The sequence below is a fragment of the Callorhinchus milii genome, unplaced genomic scaffold (genome assembly GCF_018977255.1).
Source record: "Callorhinchus milii isolate IMCB2004 unplaced genomic scaffold, IMCB_Cmil_1.0 Scaffold18, whole genome shotgun sequence".
Lineage (NCBI taxonomy): Eukaryota > Metazoa > Chordata > Chondrichthyes > Chimaeriformes > Callorhinchidae > Callorhinchus > Callorhinchus milii.
Window position 1 is genome coordinate 12,979,106 of NW_024704759.1, and position 23,925 is coordinate 13,003,030.

General features: G+C 38.0%; 1 protein-coding gene across 2 annotated transcripts; it reads right to left on the reverse strand.

The window, feature by feature from the left end:
* Nucleotides 1-5,787: 5,787 nt before the first annotated feature.
* Nucleotides 5,788-23,925, reverse strand: ythdf1 (YTH N(6)-methyladenosine RNA binding protein 1). 2 transcript variants are annotated; one of them, XM_007911109.2, is made up of 7 exons: nucleotides 23,453-23,925; nucleotides 22,787-22,811; nucleotides 22,037-22,116; nucleotides 21,727-21,768; nucleotides 13,216-14,748; nucleotides 9,585-9,624; nucleotides 5,788-6,766 (listed from the first exon to the last, which is right to left on the reverse strand). In XM_007911109.2, the coding sequence occupies exons 1-7, from the start codon at nucleotides 23,480-23,482 to the stop codon at nucleotides 6,723-6,725; spliced, it is 1,794 nt and encodes a 597-aa protein (XP_007909300.1). In that variant the 5' UTR covers nucleotides 23,483-23,925; the 3' UTR covers nucleotides 5,788-6,722. The 2 variants fall into 2 exon arrangements, with proteins under 2 accessions (XP_007909300.1, XP_042197689.1); XM_042341755.1 differs by lacking the exon at nucleotides 9,585-9,624 and having other exon boundaries at nucleotides 23,453-23,924.

Below are 23,925 nucleotides of genomic sequence, written 5' to 3' on the forward strand. Positions count from 1 at the left end.
TCCATATAAATTTGTATTGCGCTCATGGAATTGTCAGTCGTACTGGGATGTCCGACACAAACTAAATGTTTGTTGAAATCGTTCGCGAACAGGTGCAACAGCTCCAACTTTTCACTTGCCACACCCAGTGAAGAGATCTACCTTATTTTTCAGTTTTTCCTGTCAATCAGTGTAATAACAATAATAATCCTTGCGTTTGATACAGCACCTCATCCAGACGTCTCAAAGCGCTTCGCAGAATATGTTGTAAAGTGAATTGACTGCATATTTTGTGGGCGAAACCTAAGTGAATGCAATGCATCAGTTCGAGTCAAGTTTGGAATGCCAGTTTTGCTATTATTTGTGTCACATGAATACAAGATGGGAAATATATATATTCTGGATTTGGGTTTCAGTTGCCCCCCTGGGATCCAGTGAAAACAACATCAAGTCTCTGAAAGTAAAATTGTTTCCCTCAAATCTGTATTTATCGTGTTTTATGCTAGTAGTAAACTATAAGGGTAATTTTATGTTCTGGACTTAATTCCATGGGGGAATCAGATTGAGATCAGCAAGAAGTTCTGTCGGACCTTTCACAGCTGTCAGAGAATAAGAGATTTTCATCCCGTCTGTCTGCATTTGAACCAACTTCCAAAAAGCAATGATCTAACAGTATACCATCATCCATACAGTGTGAATACATAGCATATACCTTTACTTTGATAATGAGTTTAGTATCACAGCAATTTATTTCTGAGCAAAAGATCACAGTAGATAATAATTCTCACTTTATTTTCAAGACTCCTTTTTGTCTGTAGGCAAGTTATCGCAAGAAATTAAGGACTTATTTAAGGAATTAATTAAATTTCCTACAAAGATGTAACCAAAATAATACTTATGGAACACGAATCTCAAGTGATGCATTAATACATCAGATTTTTCATGAAGTATCAATAAATATTCTTCAAAATTGTCCCGTTTGTTCATTTGGTTTTTCTCCAACAGTTTATTTTTAAACTTCACTTTTACTTTAAGTTTGCTCAGTCCATTTTGAATGTTGCAATTATACTGTGCCAATTGGTATCCGTATAACATTTCATTAAAAAAGATTTCATCTTTCTCTCCTCCCAATATACAGCTGCCAACATGTTGGCTTCATTATAATGGAATGTGTAATGTTGATTCATCAGTGGCAACCAATAAAGTAATTCATATCATTAAGTTTACCAGTGTTTCTGTCTTTGATCACCAGGAAGGCAGCAAGTTTAAGTGTGTAAGTGCAGCAAATATGAAATCCCTTATCATTGCTGAAAACAGAATTGTATAAAACACTGCAATACCAAAACAGACCATTCAGTCCAACTCATCCACATCAGTGTTTGTACTCTATCCCTCCCAATCCCTCCTCCACACACCTCTATTCCCTTCTCCCTCATGTATGTTTCAGAAGATGGTAAGTTTATTTCACATGAACATTAAATAAAAACGGGTTATCACACAAAGGCAACAGTCAAGTGCCAACTCCACGCCGCTAGAAGCCGAAATATGAAGTTGGGAGAACTGTCTTCAATTCAGCAACCGACACTTCAAGATCTTCCAGCCCAAGGAACAACTCTGCTTCCTGAGCAATTCTATCATGGTTGAGAAGCCCCAGCCCTCAGTATTCCAACACCTAGTTTAGATTATTGTTGAAATTGGGAAAACAAATAATTAAAATAAGGCATTTGTCAAGAATCAAGGAGGTGAGTCAAATTAGAAATAATCTGTGACGTTATGTGGTGTAACCATAGCATCTTTACTCTGAATAGACATCCCGCATAGAACACCTTTCCAAGTCTGCAAGTCAACATTTCTGAGAGCATTTACTCGGCCTTGTGTTTGTGTCGTTTTTTTTTAAAAATATGTCAATGCAAGATGAGCAACACAATTTTAATCCAGCATATTTCTTATCATAAATGACATTTGGTAGAATTGATTACTTTTCATTCAAAACACATGTTCAAAATATGAATAAAAATATACCATTCTAGATACGGTTCAGACACCCAAAAGTGACAATCAATGGTGCTGTATAGATAGCCTTTTAATGCAGATCTCCACCAATTCAGTTTCTCTCTCACCCTTCCCATTTCGCTGCCCTTTGCACTTTAGTACTGCATATCAGCACCTGGGCTTGTGCTTGAGAAAATAAATTACAAACTGAGATATGGTTACACCAGCATTCAAATTTTATGGGGCTCTCAGCACACCGTGTACATTATCCCCCAAACTCACAGGCATAGAGACAAACATAGGCAGAAGCTGTGGTCATTTTACATGATTTGTATCATTTGCAAACTGAATGATCCAAATGCAGAGTATTTTATATTGATTTGAGGAACGATATTGGTTCATTGGACGGCACATTTCAAAAGTGCAGTAAATTGCACCAGTGAAATGCAGTTAAAAATAAACTGCATTCTCGTTTTCCACCCAAAATTGTTTTAAATGAATTCAAGCCACTCTTTTAACAGTAAATGTTTTAAATGTTAAAAGAAAATGTTTCACCTGGTTCAGAAGGTATTTCCGCTTTCATCACAAACACCTCCCCCCACCCCCCACCTCTTATAGGATGCACATTTCACTGCTTACATTCCCTCTTAGACAGAACTAAATGGCTGAGCTAATGTTTATTTTGGCATGATTATGATCATGCTGTTCTCATGCTGACCACATTATCACACCATATTTGATTAGATTTGTTGCGCAGCGACTGCAAAATGGAGAGAATAGATGCTATCACTGTATCAAGTAATTACAATACAGAACACTGCATAGATGCTTTAATGCCTCCAGAGGTTGAATGACCTTGTTTTGTTCCATTTTGAAATAATCTAAACCCAGTGTAGAGCACATCTTTTAAACCAATACCCTGTCAAAGAACAAATTAAGGAAGCTGCAAGAGCAAGACTCCACTGAGAATCCTTAGTCTTCAAAACCCTCATTTCCAGCAGGTCAGCTTAAGCATCAGCCTTTCCCATTCCCAAAGAGGCACAGAAAGCAAAATATATCAGAAATCAAGGGCATGTTAAAAGTCAAGCAGAAGAATTTTTACATTTACCAGATGCCGATATGCCTGGGACACTGCTGATGGAAAATTTTAATGCAGCTCTCATCTTTGAAGTAGAATTTGATATAAAACGATACTCTTAAAGTTACAAATCCTGCTAGGAGACAATATTATTCAGTTTGCATATTTAAAAGAAACCTTAACCAAGTCACTTTGAATTAAAAGCCCACGTGTAAATTTTTAGCAGCATATACTGTGGTTCATTTTCTGCTGAAGTGCAGTGGGTGTATCTTGGGATGATATCACACTGAGTCAATCTGATTTTCTCATTTCCTTTCCCGTCATTGTTCAAATTTTACAATACCAGAAAGCAATAGATCACACACAGAAAGAAAAGGGCATCAGAATCTTCAAACCACAGTAGCAATTTCAAATTTACTAAGGTTATAACATTTGATGCCTTACCACCATAGAATTGCTTTAAGTCTTAATTTCATATTTAGAAACACTTTCAATTTTCAAAATTACATGCCATACAAGTCTATAATGAAAGAATATTCAATCTTTTTTTAAATATTGGTGCGAACTTTAAGTAGATTTCCTGGATCAGAACTTATTAATTAATAACTATTTGTATAGTGCTTTTCAGGTCTTTAGAATTATAATTGATTAGACATGAATTGAATATTACGTAGGCAACCACACACTGCACCAGCAATAACCCATTATTAATAAAGAGGTGAGCAGCCAATTCATTTGGATCTGGAGGGTAACACAAGCCAGGATAACAGGGAGAGGAGACCACATTAATGGTATGCATTACAAATTTATTACCCAGGGAATCTGATAAAAATACACTGTGGTTAAGTATTGCTCACACTGGAATTTTTAATATTTGTCCTGATTAAGATGACACAGATGAAAAGCCAAATAAATTGGCAATATCTTCACCAGCAAAAAAAAAGCAGTAAATGAGAACCAGGATAGATCACTTTTTTTTAAGCTGATGCTATTTGCCAACTATTTCACTTGAGAGTTGGTTTACAAGAATTTGTTCCCAAATTCTCCAAATTTCATATCACTTATAGAGACAGATAGTCATCTTTCAATCTTTACAATTACTATTTCTCCAGTCCATTTTCAATTTGGAAACAATAAAGGGGAAGTTTTAGACACAACCGTACTGTCATCAATTCCATGCGCCTTTACTTCAATTGGGTCCCAAAAACTTCCCCACCCAAAAATGGGGAAGTAGGGATTGCTAGCAGTACTGAATGCCACATCATTTTTATTTCTACATTGAGACAGTTATGTAGAAATAAGTGCCACATAAATAAAGATGATGGGGTCTATCCAATGCCACAACAGATTCACTTCCTGGACTGTTATTTAACTGAGCAGTTGGAGTGCCTAATACAGTTCTAAAAACTTTATGAACTGAATGTGGTAACCACAATGAAGCCACAGATTTAAAGACTCTGGAGTCAGTTTTCAGCTCAAAACCCAATTTTCTAAACATGAAACCCAGCTCCCCGATAGTGGAAAACCAGGGAAATTTGGTACTTAGAGCAAATAAAATGAATATGGAAGAGACAGCAAATATAAAAGCAGAAGTTAAACACATGACATTATATTTTGAAATCAGTGGTGGCATTGTCTAGAGTTCATAGTAAGTCGCTACTGTCCATTACCTATTTGGGAATTTTTTTTTAAAAACATTCTACATTGTGATGGAGGCCCCAATAGTACAGCAATTGGGGGTTCACCTTACCAACCTGGCAGCTTCCTCTGCTCGGCTGACATTGCTTCATGTCCCCCACCCTGCCCGTCCCACAGTGGTGTTTGAGCTTTCAGTCTATCTGCCCCCGTTCTCTGGAACTTTATCCTAGAGTTCCTTTAGCTCATCTCCTTCAAAGTCCATCTTAACACCTTCCTCTTTGACCATGCCTTCGGTCAAGCCCCCCGCCCCCCACACCGCCTTGCCCCCACACTTCCCAAATCCAAAGCCAATCTGCAGCTTGGACACACACCCTCCCCTTGGGGCATCCTCACGATCTAAAATGCAGTTTGTTATTGTTGTTGGCTTGCAAATCTGAAATTCCATTCTGTATTTTTTTTTAAAAAAAGATTTAAACATCACAAATGCATTTGGATGCCCAACTCGAAAAGAACATTTCACCCCTTCAAAATAGTAACAGCAACTTGGTTAAATAGAGGCACTGAAAATAATAGTACCACAGGATTCCCCCCATCATCTTTATTTATTATTGGAAGGATGACTGTAGTATTTGGGTTTGTTTTCACAAAATCACAAAAGTTTAAGCAGAGGACAGAAACAATTGAATAATAGCACATCGATTCTTGGATCTGGAGCAGTTCTGAATTAATAGATTTGAAAAAATCTCAAACATGAATCAAATAAAGAAACATCTCTAAGCTTTATCCCTGGGTTAGCAATGGATTTTTCTCTGATGGACACTTTACCGCACACAAGTGGTCTGATGCTACTGTCAATCATCAAAATCAGGATTAAGAATTCCACCAGACAAAGCACTGTCCAATGAAAGAATTCTAAGGCTTACAACTCTGAACGGCTTTTAAATGAAAAGTTGGATGCGCTAAAAGCTCAATACAATTCATACATGGCGCCAGCATTCCAAATAATTATCTTTCCATAGCAAAGTTTGCATGATAGTTTTTTGTTTATTGCCACATGAATGTGAAGACAAAATGAATATAACCATTGAAAAACAGATCACTTGTGCTTGCTAAATAGATATTGTTTATTAAGGCTTGTATTCTCCTAGAGGAAAGAAAATCAACCCAATGATGTTCATTTACCTTACAGGCAATATTTCATAGACATAACTAAAATTGTCTAAATATAAGTCTAAATGATAGTTTATTTTTTTAAAGTTGAGGTCCATTTTTGTAACTAGGTTCAGAAGAGTTAATTGTTTGCTTTCTAACGATAGTAAAGTTCCTCTACAATAAACACGTGCAAGTTTCTGTGTACTAAAGCAACAGGCATGAGCACCGTTTCATGCTTTATCCAGTCGGTAGCAATTTCAATGGTTCCCTCATTCCACAGAACATACAGTACAGCAAAGTACAGCTTTCAGACAGAAAAAACAATCAAAATATTTCATCCCAGAAGAATCAAGAGACGTTTGCATCAATTTTTATATTTGAGACATGAACCATCGTTTCCACTATTTGCCCCTACATTAAAGCTCAGCTTTACAGAAGGAAAAAAATGGCCTTGGGATTTTCATGAAAGAATGTAAATTAACAGCGACTCAAAAAGAACACCAGAAAGCTCAAAGTTAACACACATATCACCAAAAACTAGTAACGTTGAAAGCATCACATCATCCAAAACTACATAAGGCTGATGCAGTAATATTTCCCATAAAAGGAGCACGAAGAGCTCATCTTCTCAGGATTGCTAAACAAATGCAGGCTAAAGCTTCAGTGTAACAGAAGTTACCAGTGACTGCTACAGCATTTAGGTGCAAAATTACAAACAAAATGCAGACCAGTCTGGGCAAAAAAAGGAGAAAAAAAGAAATGTATTAAAAACGTGATGTAGCTTAATTCCCCTGCACATAAAGATATCACTGGAGCAGAAAGCTTTGATTTTTTTTGTTCTGATGCTGGATCACAACATCAGGTTATCAGTTTTGTTAGTTCATCAAGTCAAATGTTTTCTTATCATTTGTTTCGATTCAGGCGCTCCTGCGGAGAAAGAGAAAGATTAAAACATGTAAATTATCAAAAAATCAAAGCAATTGTGCATAAAATAACTATCAATCATCCTTTTCAGATTCTCAAACAATTTTCTTTTTTAAAAAAAATTCTCATGGTTTTAATTTGACAAATGGCTATTAAAAACATCAAACCGTTATTTATGATCATAAGTGTCAATGTGAAAGTTTTAGAAAACATGACATATGGTTAAACCACTTTTCTTTTTTAAAATCCGCACGAGTGCTGTGGTGTACTTAGAACTAAATCCCAGTCCTCAGACCAAACGCTTCATCTGAACACGCAGAGCATCTGACTTACAGACACAAGTAATACCACTCGTGTTTTCATTTCAAAAAGATTCTCATTAGTTTTGAGTTGGGCTGTCAGTGACTAGTGAAGCATCTGGAAACAACTGTATGCCCTAGAGTGACTTTAAATCGACCAATTTAAAAGTATAAATTATGAGAAATGAGACACCGTGAGTCATTGTCTTACTGTGATGGTTCCAGCATGTTGGACCTTTTAAGGAAATAGTAAGTCATCCACCTCACCAGGAGACCTTCCTTTTTTTTTTTACATGTTACACACTACAGTAATAATCAATTGCCATTAACTTTGCCTAGCAAAAACAATTTCAAAAGTTTTTACAAAGTTTTTTTTAAGGCCAAATCCCTGTACACACACAAATCCCTTCCTCTATCTGCATCGAAGGGCGATTGGACAATGAACAAAAGTTGGCATGTGATGATCACTTCAAGAAGCAGTGACCCCATATTCAGCAGAAATCCCAGAGAAATCAAGTGAGAATAGACAATGGCCAAAAGATTTTTTTTTAAAAACTGCAGATAAGGCAAAAACCTTATCTGCAGATTTAGAATGGGAGGTCACACAATAGGACACAGAGAAAATGGAAGCAGTTTGTACTTTGCTCTCACACAAGATCAATGGTTTCTGAGATTGGTTAATGATTCATTCATTTCTAAACCACCTCCTATGGGAGCATCCTAAGCAGCTAATGCTGGCATTTACACTGACACTAAAACACAAACTATGAACCATTTTTAATGTCTGTCTTGGCACCACTATACCTGGCTAAAGAGGTGATCCAGATCAACAAAAGGACCAACACGTAGAGATTTTAAGCTTCATATTAAAGCTTACCCAAGCAAACAAACAGGACAAGAGCTGATGTTTGGCTGACGGGACCCACATGGCTCAAAGCCAAAGAGAAGCGAGATGATGAAACGCATGCATAAGACAGTTCAGAGAATCAGTTATACCATCAGATACATCAAGGCACCAAGACAAGATTATTATGAGTAATTCTAAAACAGACGCCAGGAAGTTATTCTTTACACAAAGGGTAATCAACATTGAAATGAGTTACCAGAAAGAGTGGCAGAGATCAGAATACTGGCTCATTTAAGAAACAGTTTGATGTCTACATGGGAAGATGATAGGGTTAGTATTCTTGAAATAGAAGATAAAATGGGCTGATTCACCTTCTTCTTCATCTGAATTTATCATGTGATTTGGTTCAGGTACTTTGGATTTTTTGATCAGTGACAGTAATTTGTCCCACAGGTTTAAAATTCTTTGGAATTTTTTTGACAAAATGGGAGGTGCTCGTGAAGTCAGCAGAAAGGAAAGCCTTCCTGTAATTAACCCAATTTTTAATGCTAGAATTTCAAAATACACGTATGGGCAGGGAAAATTGTGCTTTAAAGGCTGAAAATGGACAGTACCGAGTGCACCACAAACAAGCGATACCAAGAACAGGAGAAAGAACTGGACAGACCATATAAGGTACAATATAAGACACAGAAAAGAGGCAAGGTGTGCAATGCATTCTTAATGGAATAATATACTCAAAACAGGGCAAGCTGGCTTCAGGTGGATACCAATTTTATGGAGGAAACAAAATAGAAAATTTCATTTTTGATTTTAAAAAGATTAAATGGGGATATACAGATTTTCATGAAAACAAGTTACTGCATTAAAATAAATAGGAACCTTTTAACTTCCATCTCCATTTTAGAAGACATTTACTTCCCCCTCAATTTTTCCCTTACATTATGCAACATTGATTAACAAGAATGATGTGTCTGGTAATGTGCTACTTGATCTCCATCAATCCCACTCTAAATCATGGTGATATTTCTCCTTTCCCAAACTATCTAACATGCATCAGGAAGACAAAGACACCATAAAGGAGAGAAAGCTAAGATCTGCCTCACACTCAGTGTCATGTTGAGAGCTCCTCTTAGTCCACGTGCAAGTGTTTACTCACATTAAAGTGTGGCACTTAATTGATTTTTTTTAAAAAAAAGGTGGATACATTTACCAAACTTTGTGATGGATTTTATAATTATACTATTTTTCTATGGCAGCTGTTCAACACGAGGACTTCCTTCTCATGTCCTCGTGGTTGATTTGATCTCTGGGTCTAAGAATAGGTTATGAACCATTCCTGAAATACTTCAGTCTTTGCGGCCTCTTCCAACGTTTATGCGGTTTTCTATCCTCGACTAAAAAAAACTGTCAATCACTCTTTAATTTTTTTAAAAAGTAAGATTAGCAGTAAAGGGAAATGTTAACAATTGCAGAATACTAATAGAGAAAGGTTAGAGAGGCCAAGCTAACCAACCGACCGACAGACAGACAGACAGACAGACATCTGCCACAAGATACCAGTCTGGTCTGAGTAGGATCGGCTTCTATTATTCTAATTCTGGATTACAAATCCTAAGAAGGTAAGCTTCTGAAGTCCAGAACGACTTTTAATTATTTTTTTCATCATATTTACCTTGTAAATAATGAGTAGCCACTGGCAGAGAAACTTTGTCCTAGAAAGTTAAAACAAAAAGGCATGTCCAATTGATTTTTCACAATGTGTATTATGATAAGTAACTTAAATCCCATACACCAAAAGGACTATTCAACGAAAATATCTCCCTCGTATCTATAAATCAGCAATCGCCATTGTGCAAGTAACTGAACTATACTTTCACAAATACTTTACTTTAATACATTTTCTGTATATACCCATTACAATGCTTTGAAAAAAAAATCTTTGTCAAATAAAGGCTGAATCAGATGTGCCATGTATTTGTGGTTATTGGTTTTAAGAAAGCAATATTATACAAGACCAATGTGATTTATAATTAACTATTATTGTGGGGAGCTCTGACATTCAATACATTTAATATCTTTAAACCATTTCTTTTAGCGTATGTCTCACTTGCTCTCCTTTCCCCACCCACAAATTTAGGAACCCTTGTCAAGGTTTTTCTCCTCAGTCAGAACAATCCACGGCATAGATATTTTCACAAGTCATGTTAATGTCCCGTCTTTTAAACCCAGCCAGAGCTGACAATTTACCAACTAACAGGACAAACCAGTGTGATTGCCAGTAGATAAACAGTCATGCAGATGAAAGCAAAAACTAAAAAAAAGGATGGAATGGCCTACTACTGTATGATAGATTTGGGATTTTGTTCTTAAAAGGTAGGGACATGCTTAAAGTCCTGAAAAATATCAGTACAGCAAAGAAACAAACCCAGTTATAAATATGGCCAACAATTGGCTGGCCTGAGCTCACTAGCTGAGTGACACTGAGCTACATCAATTTACTGCTAGGAAATGGTCAGATTTTGGAACAAATTCTGAAGGAAGTAATTACAATGGCAACAATAATTAAAGTTTTGTTCCCTATGATTAAACTTAAAAGCTCAGCAAATATATGAATACCTTTTCTAGCTTGCTAGGTTGAAACATGGACCAAACATTTATATCGAATGAGAAAAATTAACCTAAAAATCTATAAAGTACCATAGAATTACAAATTAAAGACAGTGTGAAATCAAATATATATTTTAAAAAACCAATATATTCTAATGCTGATGACCCAGTGAATTTTAGTTTATCTTTCCATTAAAGAAATTCCATGATTAAAAAAATGGAATGGAGTTATTCAATTAATTAAATTAATTTAACTAAAATATCAAGACTTTAAAATAGCCCAAGGATTTGAAGTTATTCAAGAATGTTACAAAAATATTCAGCAATAGTTGTCCACTGAACTAAAAAGAAACAGGCCTATCCTATTCAAGCCAGACTGTAGTATCTTAATATTGTATATATATATATTTTTCTTTTGGTCCTGTTTCTATGCAGATGTTATGGGCAAACGAAAGGGAATATCATTGGAAATTTGAATGATCACAAACTTTTGTGTTTGTTAAGTCTCAGGTTCCATAAAAAAAATTGCTAAATTAAATCGAAATGACCGAAATGTAACAGTCTAATATTCTACTGTAAAGATTATGGAAAATCCTCTAAATTAACATTGCTCATTACTGATTTGCTGCCTCTGCTACAGGATGAACCAAGGTAGCAGCAATATTTTTGCTTTACAAGCAACGAACCAAAATAAGTACACTGTAAATATGTATTTGACTATAAAGATTTAAACTTCTTCAAACACAATTGAATCACTAAATATACATGTATCAAAATATAGTGAATGTTACTGCTGGACATGAGGAGTTTGGTTCCCGTGAATGAATATCAGAAAGGAATCCTCCACCACCAATACTAAAATTTGGCCACTAGCCCAAAACAATGCGCTTTTAACTGAATTTGTAGCCACTGTTTTGCAAATGAAACTTGCACTGTTTTAATTACTTGAACTGTCAGTCCCGCCAAAACAACAGCATAACTATATGCCTGCCATGTGGCTTAAGTTTAAAAGTGGCAGTACACCGCATTGTATCACACCTAAATTGTCACTTTGATGGTTAAGAAAAACTAACGGATTTTAGTGCTTGAATTATCAACTGCCTGCACTTGAAATTATCAACGACTATTTCAAAGTACAAGGAAATGTTCACAGCAGACCGAGCATCTACAAATGTGCACCAGTTATGTAACGTTATCAAAACGAGTTAAACTACAAACACATCACATAAGAGAAACATTACTACTGGAGAGTCGATGAGGGGCACCATAAAAAAATCACTTAGCATTTTATATGGAAGATCCCCCCACCATGTGAGGAACAGTTATTAATTGAAGTGTCCTTCTCGGGACCAGTAGACTGTCATTTTGCAGAAATACCTTGAAATGATGACTCCTGCTACAGAAGTAGGAACATCAGCGTGGGAGAATCCTCCACCACCAATACAGTGCCATTTAGTCGTCTACTGATAGATAGCGTGGGCCATAGGCACTCATTTGGTAACAGACATGCCCTCTGCCTGACAATTTCTAAAAAGTATTCGAATATAGGGAACACTAGTCTTCTGCATTCCATGTATCCCTTCAATTATGATTTGTTTTTTCAAAGATGTGGAGAGGGAGAAGATGAGCTTTGCTTTAAATAAAATCCTGTGAAATTTATCAACAAGGATTTATATTGGTAACACTTCCCCCCATAGTAATATTTATTTACTATGATTTTCAATGCACCACGTTTAGGAATTTAGACACATTTCAATACATATCTTTAAATACACTTAACAGCATTTTCAGTTACATGTTGTGCATGGGATTTTTGCATAGTCTGAAGTAATTTGGATTAAATGATTTTGTTCATACCTACTTTCAAGTTTGTGAAATTACCTGCAGATTATTACATATAAGTGAATAAAGATGAGAAGTTTATAGTTAAACACTGCTAAAAATGTTTCCAAGTACATTATGTTTGTAATTCAAATCTAGGATTGAAATTTACGGTGGAGTTTTGATTGCATTCCCGAGCATATGTTGTGGGTAATTTAACCAGAACTTCAAACATTTTCAACAACTGTAATTTTAATTTCATAGATCATGAACACAATGCATTACATACAAACTTCAAGAAAATAAGTATATTATTTTGTAAAGCAGGTGAATACAATAAGAATCTTCTGAAACTTGCCATATTTGAAATAGTGTTTCAAAGGAGATGCCAATTATTCAGTCAAATGATCATCACTATTCTATCAAAAACCTATGACAACTATTCAGCTAAATAATTTCTAAATGTTTTCTCTCATTTCTCACTTCCCAGGAATCGAAAATTCAAACCGTAAAACATTAAAAACTTAAGTGTGATGGGTGGGAAGGAGTACACTGCCAGAACTTTTTCAATTATTGTAGAATACTCCTATTCTGAAGAGTTCTAAAGACTATTTGCCTCATTTTTATTCTGCAAATGATCCTGAAAAGCGACATGTTTTACAATCCCACATGCAATGCAAATTGCAACAGCTATAGATAATTTTAGAAAAAAACTGTTATAGTCTCTTTCTTACGCAACAATCCAAAGTTAAATTGGTTAGTGAAATTTAAGCCTAATAAGTGCAACTACTTCACAGAAAGCAAACTCTACACCAAAATGTCAGCATCATCTAACGGCTGAATCAGAAACGTACAATTGGCGCAACTTGACTTACCTTACGCACAACTTCCTCCTCTTCCTGACGCTTTTCATAATGTGAAAAGTCATCAAAAATTGAGGTGGTATGCTTGTAAGTAGCAATAATTTTGAGCACTTGCTTGGCTTTCTCTAAAGGAACCTCCTGCGTGTCCCGAGAGTTAGTGACTGGTTTGTTATCATTGTTTTCCAAACGAATGTGCCTCAGTTGGTTATTGGGCACGTCCTTTACAAAGATCCACTTTACGTCAAATTTGCCCTTCCACTTGTCCTGTGACCAAACTCCGGCACATGTACCGTAGTCCACTGCCGATTTCATTTCTGCCACTCCACAAAAATGTCCACTGCCATTTACACTGAACAACAAGTAAACCGGACCTTTCCCAGCCATCGATCGATAAGCACTGTCCAAGCGTTTGTTGCCGTGCTCGGTGCTGCACCAGATGGAGTACTTGATGGAGCGATGGATGTCATCCTCAGAATAGCTCTTGATGATAAACACCCGGCCATTTTTAAGATTCCAGTCAAAGTCTTTTGGGTTGTAGCTGTAGGCAGCCTTCAGTTTCTCGAGGACGGGATGAGTTTCGTTGCTCGGTGGAGAGCTAATGGGTGCGTTACCTGCTGTGTTGTTTTCATTACCAGTTCCACTATTCTGACCGAATGCTGCACCTCTATTGCGAGGGGCTACCCAGCGGTTTTGCGGTGGTTGCTGAGGATTGGGATACGGTTGCTGTGCCAGTTGCAGTTGCTGAACTGGAGGGGGCTGGGTTACCTGCTGCTGAGGAACTGCCTGAGTATTCGGGGCCTGCTGCGCGGGAGCAGCTTTAGGCACAGGTCCTTTGTTGTCCCAGGTACCAATGTCCATATTGTGTTTTATAGGGGGTGGAGGTAATGTGGAACCTCCTACTGCTGCTCCAGTCTTTGGTTTTAGTTTTGGTTGAGGCTTAGCTGGTTTACTCGCAATGGCAGCCCAGGATGTTGGCTTGGGAGCTGATACACCAACTGTTGAGCCACCATCCCCAGGTGCGGTGTTGGTCATCCCTGGACTGTTTACAACAGATCCTACAGTCTTCACGCCAGAGGATGTCACACTTCCACCAATCTTTAGTCCAACCATGCCCTGTTCAATGCTATTCATGCCTGGTGCCTTATTCAAAGTATCATTGGGAAATCCTGCCTGTCCATCTACAATTGTTCCACCCAAAGAACTAGGTGGGTAACTATAGCTACTGCCATATGCTGAGCTCTGTGTTTGCTGTCCCTGAGATCCGCTTGTTCCCCAAGCAGAGAAGCTTGGGTTTTCAGGAAAAAAGTTGAATCTATGTTGGTTCAAATAAGGGGTATTACCCAATCCCCCAGGCTGGCCAAATACAGCATCGTGCATGAAATGATGATCTCCATTGCTCAGCTGTCCATAGGTCGTTAAATATGGAATCGGAGGGTCTCCACCGGTGGACCAGGGCGCTGCTTCACTAAGAGAATATGAAAATCCAATGGACGGGGCATAATAACTTGACAGATATGGGTCAGTCATTGAAGGATAGCTGTTGTTCTGTTGATTAAAAAAACTAAGATTAAAGAGCCACAGTATATTATTTGGAGTAACACATTCATAATATTTCAATTCTCTCTCCCATGTAGTACCTTGTCTCTTTTAAAGACCTTTTAATAATTATTAATAGTAAAATCACCAATTCAGTGAATTTTAAAACCGATTTTTTTAAAAAAAACTATTACAAACTCTACCAGCACCATCATTTTGCTTTGGGACTGCATATATAATTTCCTGTCCGAAAAAGGGACAATGAATTTCAATGAGGGTTCACAATACAATATAGAGATGTGGATTACATATTGATTGGTAGGTTTGCTAAAGTACTATATCAGGGTGAGAGAAGAGACAAGGATGACCTGTTAAACTGCAACCAGTTTGCCAAAACACATACATATTGTTTACCCGAATTCAATAAAATTGAGCATTAACAGGAAAAGAAAATCAAATTTCAACAATATTTCGTATTTTTGTGTATAGTTATCCAACATCAATCAAAATTCTTAAGTCTGAAAATGTTGCAATGTTATTGTCACTAAGCAGTAATGTTTCAGGAGATCAAAATCACTCAGGTTACTATTGATTAGAGACAAAGATTCAAACCCTCCTCCATTAAGTTTCTGAGAAGGGCAGACATCTTCCTATGGGAAAGGGGTGGGGGGGGGAAGCAAATAAAAATTGTGTGTGGGGAGGAGCTTAAACTTTCTTTTCACAAATTTACCAAGCAACAGATCCAGTCCTTCATCAGAAATCAGAACAAATCAGTAATTTCTGGAAATATAGTATTTTAAAATCTCAGTTTAAAATGTTGCATCCAGTGATTGCAATGTTCCTTGCAAAACTAAATGTACTGTAGTACCTTAATCTTATTCCAGATGTGAAATGAGAAGAAATGGTATGCTGACCTTATAAAGTGATGATGCATATACAGACTATTTTTTCCCTAGTTGTAATGTTAGCAATGGCACTGATGAGTGCAAATTAGGCAAGGAGGTGCCATTTTAACATGCATCTCTAATATCATATACAGTATCAGCTACCAGATGTAATGACAATCTCCAGATTGTTTAGTGCATCTGGTCTGAAATTCCAGTTGATATTAAGCATAGCATCTTTGGTGCCTTTGCTGGCAGTAACAGCTTTGTGAACAGGATATACTGTAAAGTATACAGTATTATTATTATGACAACATACTTTGTCGGTGATAATACAACTGAAGTCACCACATTTTGTTTTGACCTAAATAAACAACCAAACAGGAAGTGCTCACATAGTTGTTTAAAGACATATTTCCCACGCAAGGCATTATGCATCATTTGGGATTCTAAAAAGCCAACGTAACTGAACAATTATGGTTCTTGCCCTGAAAAAGAAGACAATGAGTCTCCGAAACCCAACGTTTATATAATTCAGCCAGAAATCCCCCCTTCTAAACATTATCTAATGCCCTGTTGTATATGGGCACCAAGGACAGGTCGAAGCTCAACTTTGATGTCTCCTCCCCTTGTCCTCCCCCCCCACTGCCTCCAATATTCAAACAACGTGTTAACAATCCCAACTGTCTGAGTTCACAGATAAAACCTTGACCACTTGGGAAAAATGTGGGGGTGGCCCTGGATCTGTAGCAGAGTCATCGTCTAGGAAGCTTAAGTGGTTTCAGGAGAGGAGAAATTGGCCAAAAACAGATCCTGTCTCATCATAGATGTGCAGTTTTAAAATAAAATGAAGAAATTCCCTTCCCTTATTTGTGGAATTCAACCTAGTGATGCAACAAGATTGCAAATAATAAACAAGCTCTGTGATGAAAGTATGGTATGATATTACACTATGACTAGACAGTAAAGGATAGAATAGAAATCCAGAATAGCAACAGATTACCCTGTAAATGTACTTGAAAAACAGGCTTTGTGACATACTGTAGAATCGGGAGATCTCTGCTTTTACAGAAGTTTCACAGCACGGAACTGAATTACTATTCTCAAATTAACTTAAAACAAACAGACCTTTGGCTACTCCTGCTTGTGCTGAGACACTTTGTAGCCCTCCCCCATGGCAATTATTACAATTTTAATCAGTCCAGATTAAAAGAAAAACAAATAACAGGACCTATTTTAAACAAACAGACGCTGAAACAATGTTTTCAAGCTGATAAGCAACAGAACACACTGGCGCCAAGGCTGCGTATACCTATTGTATGTTACAATGCCTTGTTCAGTGATCAGAGATTCATGTCTCACCTCAAGGTGTATCTGTACTTTATCATTCAACATATGTTCAACCTCCTCCTTTACCATTGATACATTATAAAGGCAAATATTCAAATGCTGGCGCCCTTTCAGTAGCTCACCGAAATGGACATTTTTCGTACGAGAACCAAGACAATAAGTGTCAAGCAAATTATTCAATTGTAAGAAGAATTCCTAGTCAGGGACATTAAGGCCACTTGTAATGTGCTCACCACCTGCCTCGCTGAAACCTGCAGTCCACAAGGTGAACGTGGGACTTTCCTGATTTGTATAATCAGTATCAGATGGTGCTCTTACAGTAAACATTCCACAATTTTAATAAAGTTGCATACAAATTCTGAAAAAAAAAATTTTTCCAGTAGAGGATAAACTTAGCACACTGTGGAGTTTACACAAGCTTAATAAACACTTCAGCTATACCTTGTGGTTTGGATATTTATCGGACTCTGTTAATGCCCTTGTTCACATTAACAGTTTAATTCCTAAGCTTTCTGGGAAAAAAAGCATCCATTAAAATAGTAAGAAATTGACAAAATCTTAAGGCCTGGCAACTGGAAAGCTTCAGGATATCAACAGATATTTTCTTTCCCAAAGTTTTTATTATTCTGTAAGACCATCACTAACCCAGTGAAGATAATTTGACAATGACATGGCTTTCTGCGTTGGACAAAGCTGGAGCATAAAACTGTGCTCGTTAGCCACAAACATTACATCTGCAGTGGTTAATCACATTTTTTAAAAAAAAGTTAGCCTTATTAAATCCAGTCCAGACATCATATGTGTGAGGAAGATGAGGTTATATTAATGATCTCAGTTATGCATGTACAAGTTATTTTAGTAATGAGCCCTTTAAGACCAACTAAAAGGTCAACTGATCAAGTGACATTTGATGTAGCAGCCGACACCACATCTGAACCTAATGATTAAAATATGTTTTCTAAAAAAGGGCATTCCAAACAAAGTCATTCAATTGCATGGTTTAAACCATTGGCTGAAAGAATCAGGGGGTTTTCTTGGGGGAGGGGGCGAGGGCGAAGAGAAGAAGAGAGATAGAGAACGAGAAGAGAAAGTTAGGTATTTGGCTCTTATTGAAGAGTGACTTTTGGCTGACAAAGTGAATCGCTTGGAAATAAAGCCATGCGGAACTTGTACAGAAATAGATAAGTTAGAATCAAGCAATACATTATAATCAGTTCATCTAGAACAAAGAAGAAGGTCATCAGCTCAGAAGAGCAATGGTGTTGAAGCAGGTTAGTTTTAACTACATCATTAAGAACATGGCATCCTGGAACAGTTTGCCGAGCGAGGGAAGCAGTCAAAGTGAGATGGGAGGCGAAGACAAAGGAACGGTAAAGAAAGAATTAGAGGTATTTAGAAAATAGGACTGCAATTAAACAATGGCATTTTCAAATCTTCTCTATTCTTTGAAAAACTCATTTTTTAAAAGCCTAACTTCCTTCATACAATTCAGTCTTGTTTTAAAAACATAAATACTAAATTCACTGACTCGATACTCGGTATTTTCTGCTTGATCAAAGTACAGAATGGAAAATTAATTCCATACAACAAAAACAAAATTGCACTCAAGTTTGCCACCCCCCCCCCCCCCACCCCACCCAACCACCATATTAAAACCTTTCTGGCTTCATTAAAAAAAAATCGAGGGGGAGTGAGACATTAATTTCACAGAGCACACACAATTGGGGATTATGTACATTTTCCAATTTTAAATTCATACCCAATCAGATTAACAGGAAAACAAATATATTTAATGCATTTATGTAACTAAATGGTTACCTAACTAAAAGTAATTTTCGTGAAATTAAATGTCAAACACCAGCAGTTATTTTACAAACTGTATCTATCATACCAATTAAGATTTTATGTATCCAAAGACACATTATAGTCAGTTTCGCAACAACAAAATTACATTTGAATAGCGCTCTTCACGTCGGGAGGACCCAAGGCGCTGGACAGTCAGTGTTACGGACTCGAGCTGCGGGTTGGGATTGGGGAGGGTGGAGAGGAGGGGGTTAGCAGGGTGATCGAAAGCACGGTTGAAGAGGAGGGTCTGGAGTTTTATTCTCTATTATACAAATTAACACAGCTACAAATTTAGTTTCCAAGTGAATTGTTGATTTTTTAAAAAAACATATCCACGATAATTATGAATAAGTACCTTTGGAATATCTGAGTTATTTTGCACAATTTAGTTAGAATTTCACTTATTAAGTCTAAGTCAAATTTTTTGAAAACCAAAACTATCTGCCCTTTTCAATTAAGTGGTTATGGCTCACAACTACCGCCACCGCGATTATATTATAATAATAATAATCCTTGCATTTGATATAGCGCTTTTCACGTCGGGAGGACGTCCCAAAGCGCTTCACAGAATATACTGTAAAGTGAATTGACTGTATATTTGTGGGCGAACGCGGCAGCCAATTGCGCACAGCAATGTCCCACAAACAGTCGTAGATTGAAAATGACCAATTTATTATTGTTTTGGGTTTGGAGGGATTATTATTAGGCTCTGTGTGGAGTAAGGAAACTTGCCCAAGGTTTCGCCCTCTGCCTGGAATTGAACTCAGGTCTCTCACTTGCAAAGCGAGTGTTCTAACCACTGAGCTACAGGACTCCACAGCATCCAAATGTATTAATTAAATGTTTAGATATTAACATTTATGGCTTATTACTCAAACACTTGCTTTCCTGCCACAATTAGATAGGATTTAAGTAAATTTAGGGGGACTACTCGATAGCACAGAAGTGCTCTGTGATACCCAAAGTGACTTCAGCAACACTTTGAGCGCGTAGTCCAGCTGCAGGAAGTGATATCACTAGCACTTTCCCGCAGAAACGCAGGAAGATGGACAACCAGTGCCAAAAGTGTACCGCGTTTCTGGTTTTGCATTGGTCCACAGTAAATCCTTGCTATACGGGAACTTATTCAAAATCAGAGCATATAGCAAGAGTTGCTTTATATTTCGCACCAATTAGTTGTTCACAATAAACAAACTCATAATGTTATGGAGTCATTTTACTAATACAATTAAATTCTGGTTTGAAAAATAAGAAGTTCAAAAAGAGGATGTGTTGTGTACATTGATTTTCAACAAAATGCCAAAGTGCAGTTATTATAATTACCTATTTTAATGAGTGACTAACAGATACAAGCTTCATTGCAAATGTTAACTAACAGCCAGCCATACCATTGCTCTATTCACACTAAACAAATGTTGCATAGAGTTTTGAAATCACCTACTTAGTTTCCCAAACAAAGAAGGGTGATGGCATTGCTGTATTATGTTACACTTTGAGGGCCAAAAATATTTTATTTTAAAAGTTTGAAATTTTTTAAACAAGGATCTGTGATCAGGCAAAGGCTGTGGAATCAAGTGAATTCTTTCTTTGTACACAGCAATTAAAATTGACCAAATTGCACACATTTGTTTTGAAATTTAAATTTGTTCCAAAAGTGTTTTTTTAATACTTTTTTTTACCGGCATGATCTAAAGTACAGAAATACATTTGTTCCTTGAAAATGTTATTGAAATAGCTGCAGACCCGATTATAATTTACCTACAACGCAACACCTTGGGGAGCAAATCCAGGTGCAATTTTGTTAGTAGGATAGGTGGTCCCCTATCCAATTCAAGTATTCAATTTATTGGTGAGAAAAATAATGGAAAGTAACTATAGAGGGACTTATGTGTAGACATTCGTTAAAAGCAACCGGATTTCAACAGTTGATGAATGAATTAGTCATTTTTGTATAGATGCTCAGAAAAAGCATACCAACTACTGTATTAGGCTTTTAGATAGCAAGATTTCAGTACACAGGATGCATATCCTGTCCCAAGTTCAGCAATATTCAATTTTCATACTGCAGATACAATGCATTAACTGGAATAATGAAAAGGCTATGAGAAAACTAATGCGTTTGTAAAGAATAGCTTATTAGAGTTAAAGTCCTGTATTCCAAACCACAATCAACACTCTCCAAAAGTAGTAATTGAATGCAAGGACCTTACAGTTGGGGGCACTGGTTCCAGTTCAAAAACATTTCAGCAGATCTTTCTGAGCAGCCAATCATTTTGATCCATTTCAAAGAGCTATACTGTAATTATTTTTATTCCTGTTAAGACTTTAAAACTATTTTTTTAACATCTGAAATAACTAGTACTCAACAATAACATCTATACTGTGTAATGAATTTCTAAAATAATCTACTGATTTAATTTCTCCCACCCCACCTATCTTTCCAAATATTGATAATAAGATTTCAAGATAATGTCATGTGATAATTATAATTAGATTTTGTATCAACAACGTGATCTATTAGTAGTGCAGCAAAGCACCTGCAGTTAGTAAGTGAAAGTAACATCTTTCAATAGGAAGATAATTTTATTGCTGCATAATATTTTATAACTGCAGAATTACTATTGCAACTCATCATCAATAGAGTCAAACTAACCTGGTTTAAAGTACATTTGCATGACAAGGCCCACAATCAAAATATGTTATAATTTTGCTTAGAAGTAGAAAGCACAATTAAAAGTTAGGGCTATATTAAAACGCTCTTAATTATGAATATATAACAGAAATTAAGGCAATAGAGATTAGTAAGTGCCATTTACATCACCACACATTTAGTGCTGGTTAATAACTTTGCATCCACATAGTGAACATATTGAAATAAGGTTAGAAAAGTTACTAGCATAAACATTACCTTTCCAGATCTACCGTAACCGGGCCCATAATCAAATAATACCTGTAACAGTAATGTTTCATTCCTTAGAGTAAATCTGCATCCAAACAAATTAAGACACTGCTTGCAATTTGTAACATTAAAACAAGTTTACAATAAAATGCACAGATTACAAGATTCTTTACATTGCTCATTTGCTTACCTCCCAGAGAATCACAGGTTAAAAACTTTGTGCACTTTCCACTTTTTATAATTCATTACAATCGAATCAGAAAAATAAAGGATTGTGTTCATTAGAAAATCCAACGGAAAATAGGCATTTTAAACTCACCTGATTAGACTGGCTACTTAGGTATGGCTCAAAATCGTTGTCATGAACCGTGTCCTTTGGATGCAATGAACCATTTTGCACTGGGGGAGGGGGGGGAAAAGGAAAAAAATAAAAGATCACATTAAATGTTGATGTAATGTTACATCCCTCCCCTCCCTCTCCCCCCACCCCCCTCCCAAAAAAAGGCGTTTAGTGCAAATCGTTACAATAACAAGAAAAAAAAATACAGTATATCCTAAGTTTCATTCAATAGTTCGAATGCGTGTTTGTGTGTATAAACATATAAAAACTCCTCGGAACTGGTTTTCTCGACACAGGAAGAAACCGAGGGAGCGCAGCAATGACGTCCTCCCCTTCAGTACAAATCATTCCTAAAGCTGGAAGGCCGATCCCTCCTCAATCTGGGCATCAACTTGGCCTTAACTCCCTTAACTTTACCGAGCATCTACCTCCCTGCCAATTTTATTCCAACAACGGATCACCAGCAAACGGGAGGAGGGAGGGAAGGAGGAGAAAGAAAGAAAGAGAGAGAGATACTGATCTCTTTCTTACTTGGATCCTTGACTGGGGAAAGGGTGGAAGGGGGGGGGGAGAGGAGAGAGACACACAGAGAGAAATAAAATAAAACCCCGACTCATGGCCAACTTTGCATGTTATCTATCACCTCCCTCCCCCACAACCACGACAGACCAGGTCGGTCCGGTCCAGGCCAAGGCCAGGCCAGGCCAGACGAGCTGAGCTTTTACCTACCTTTATTCTCCTGTCCCTTTGGTCTCTGTAGCGTCGCCAGACATGGATGCGAAAGGGTGGCGGTGGTGGAGGTGGAAGGAAGAAAAAAAGACATTAGTGCAGGGGTTTCCTTTTCTACACACACACACACACACACACACAGCACAATAAAATCAAACAAAATTACGAGGCGGATTTCTAACACACTGTGTCTGCCTTTTCTGTTTGTGTATGGAAGAGGAGGTGGTGGGGGGGGGGAGAGAGGGATTAAGAGGTGGGGGGGGCAGGGGGAGAAGGATTAGGGGGTGGGGGGGAGAGGGATTAGGGGGTGGGGGGCAGGGGGAGAGGGAGGTGGTGGGGAGAGGGATTAGGGGTGGGGGAGAGGGATTAGGGGGTGGGGGGGAGAGGGATTAGGGGGTGGGGGGAGAGGGGGAGAGGGAGGTGGTGGGGGAGAGGGATTAGGGGGTTGGGGGGAGAGGGATTAGGGGGTGGGGGGGAGAGGGAGGAGGTGGTGGGGGGAGAGGGATTAGGGACGGGGGGAGGAGGTGGGGGGGGTGAAAGAAACCCAAGAAGGATGATGGACAAGATGAAGATGAAGAAGGGAAAAACAACAAAGAATGGCTACTATCCCAGCCCCCCCCGCCCCCCCTCCACCCCACTCCTACCCCCTCCCCCACCCCTACCTACCTGGGGGTCAACGCTTGTCGCAGACATCATTCATCAATGGCCTCTTCCCAAAACCCACTTCGCCTCACAGTCAGTCACAGTCCGCGTGTCCCGGGGGTGGGGGTTGTGTGTGTGTGTGTGAAGGAGAGGGGAGAGGAGGAGGAGGAGGAGGAGGGAGAGAGAGAGAGAGGGGGGGGGGAGGTTTATGTGTGTGTGGAGGGGTCCGGGGCGAGGGAGGAGGAGGATGGGAGGGGGGGGGGAGGGGGTTACGTTAGGTTCTTGACTGAGGAGACGAGTCGGTTTGCAAAGGCCGAGAATCTCGAGGCTTTTTTCTCTCTCTTTTCTTTTTCTCTCTCTCTCTCTCGCGCGCTCTCCCCCGCCCCCCTCCCCCTTCTTTGAAACCAGCTCCTTCGGACGGATTCCTCAGACGTTTATTAATCCAATGGCGGCCATACTCAGGATCCGGTGACGTAGTGCACACTCCTCCGCGCAAG

Coding starts and splice junctions, on each gene's coding strand:
- ythdf1 (XM_007911109.2), bottom strand. CDS start 23,482: ATGATGTCTGCGACAAGCGTTGACCCCCAG. Junction 21,769..22,036: donor TAAGTAGCCAGTCTAATCAG/GTGAGTTTAAAA, acceptor TTACTGTTACAG/GTATTATTTGATTATGGGCC. Junction 9,625..13,215: donor AGGAGGAAGTTGTGCGTAAG/GTAAGTCAAGTT, acceptor TTAACTTTCTAG/GACAAAGTTTCTCTGCCAGT.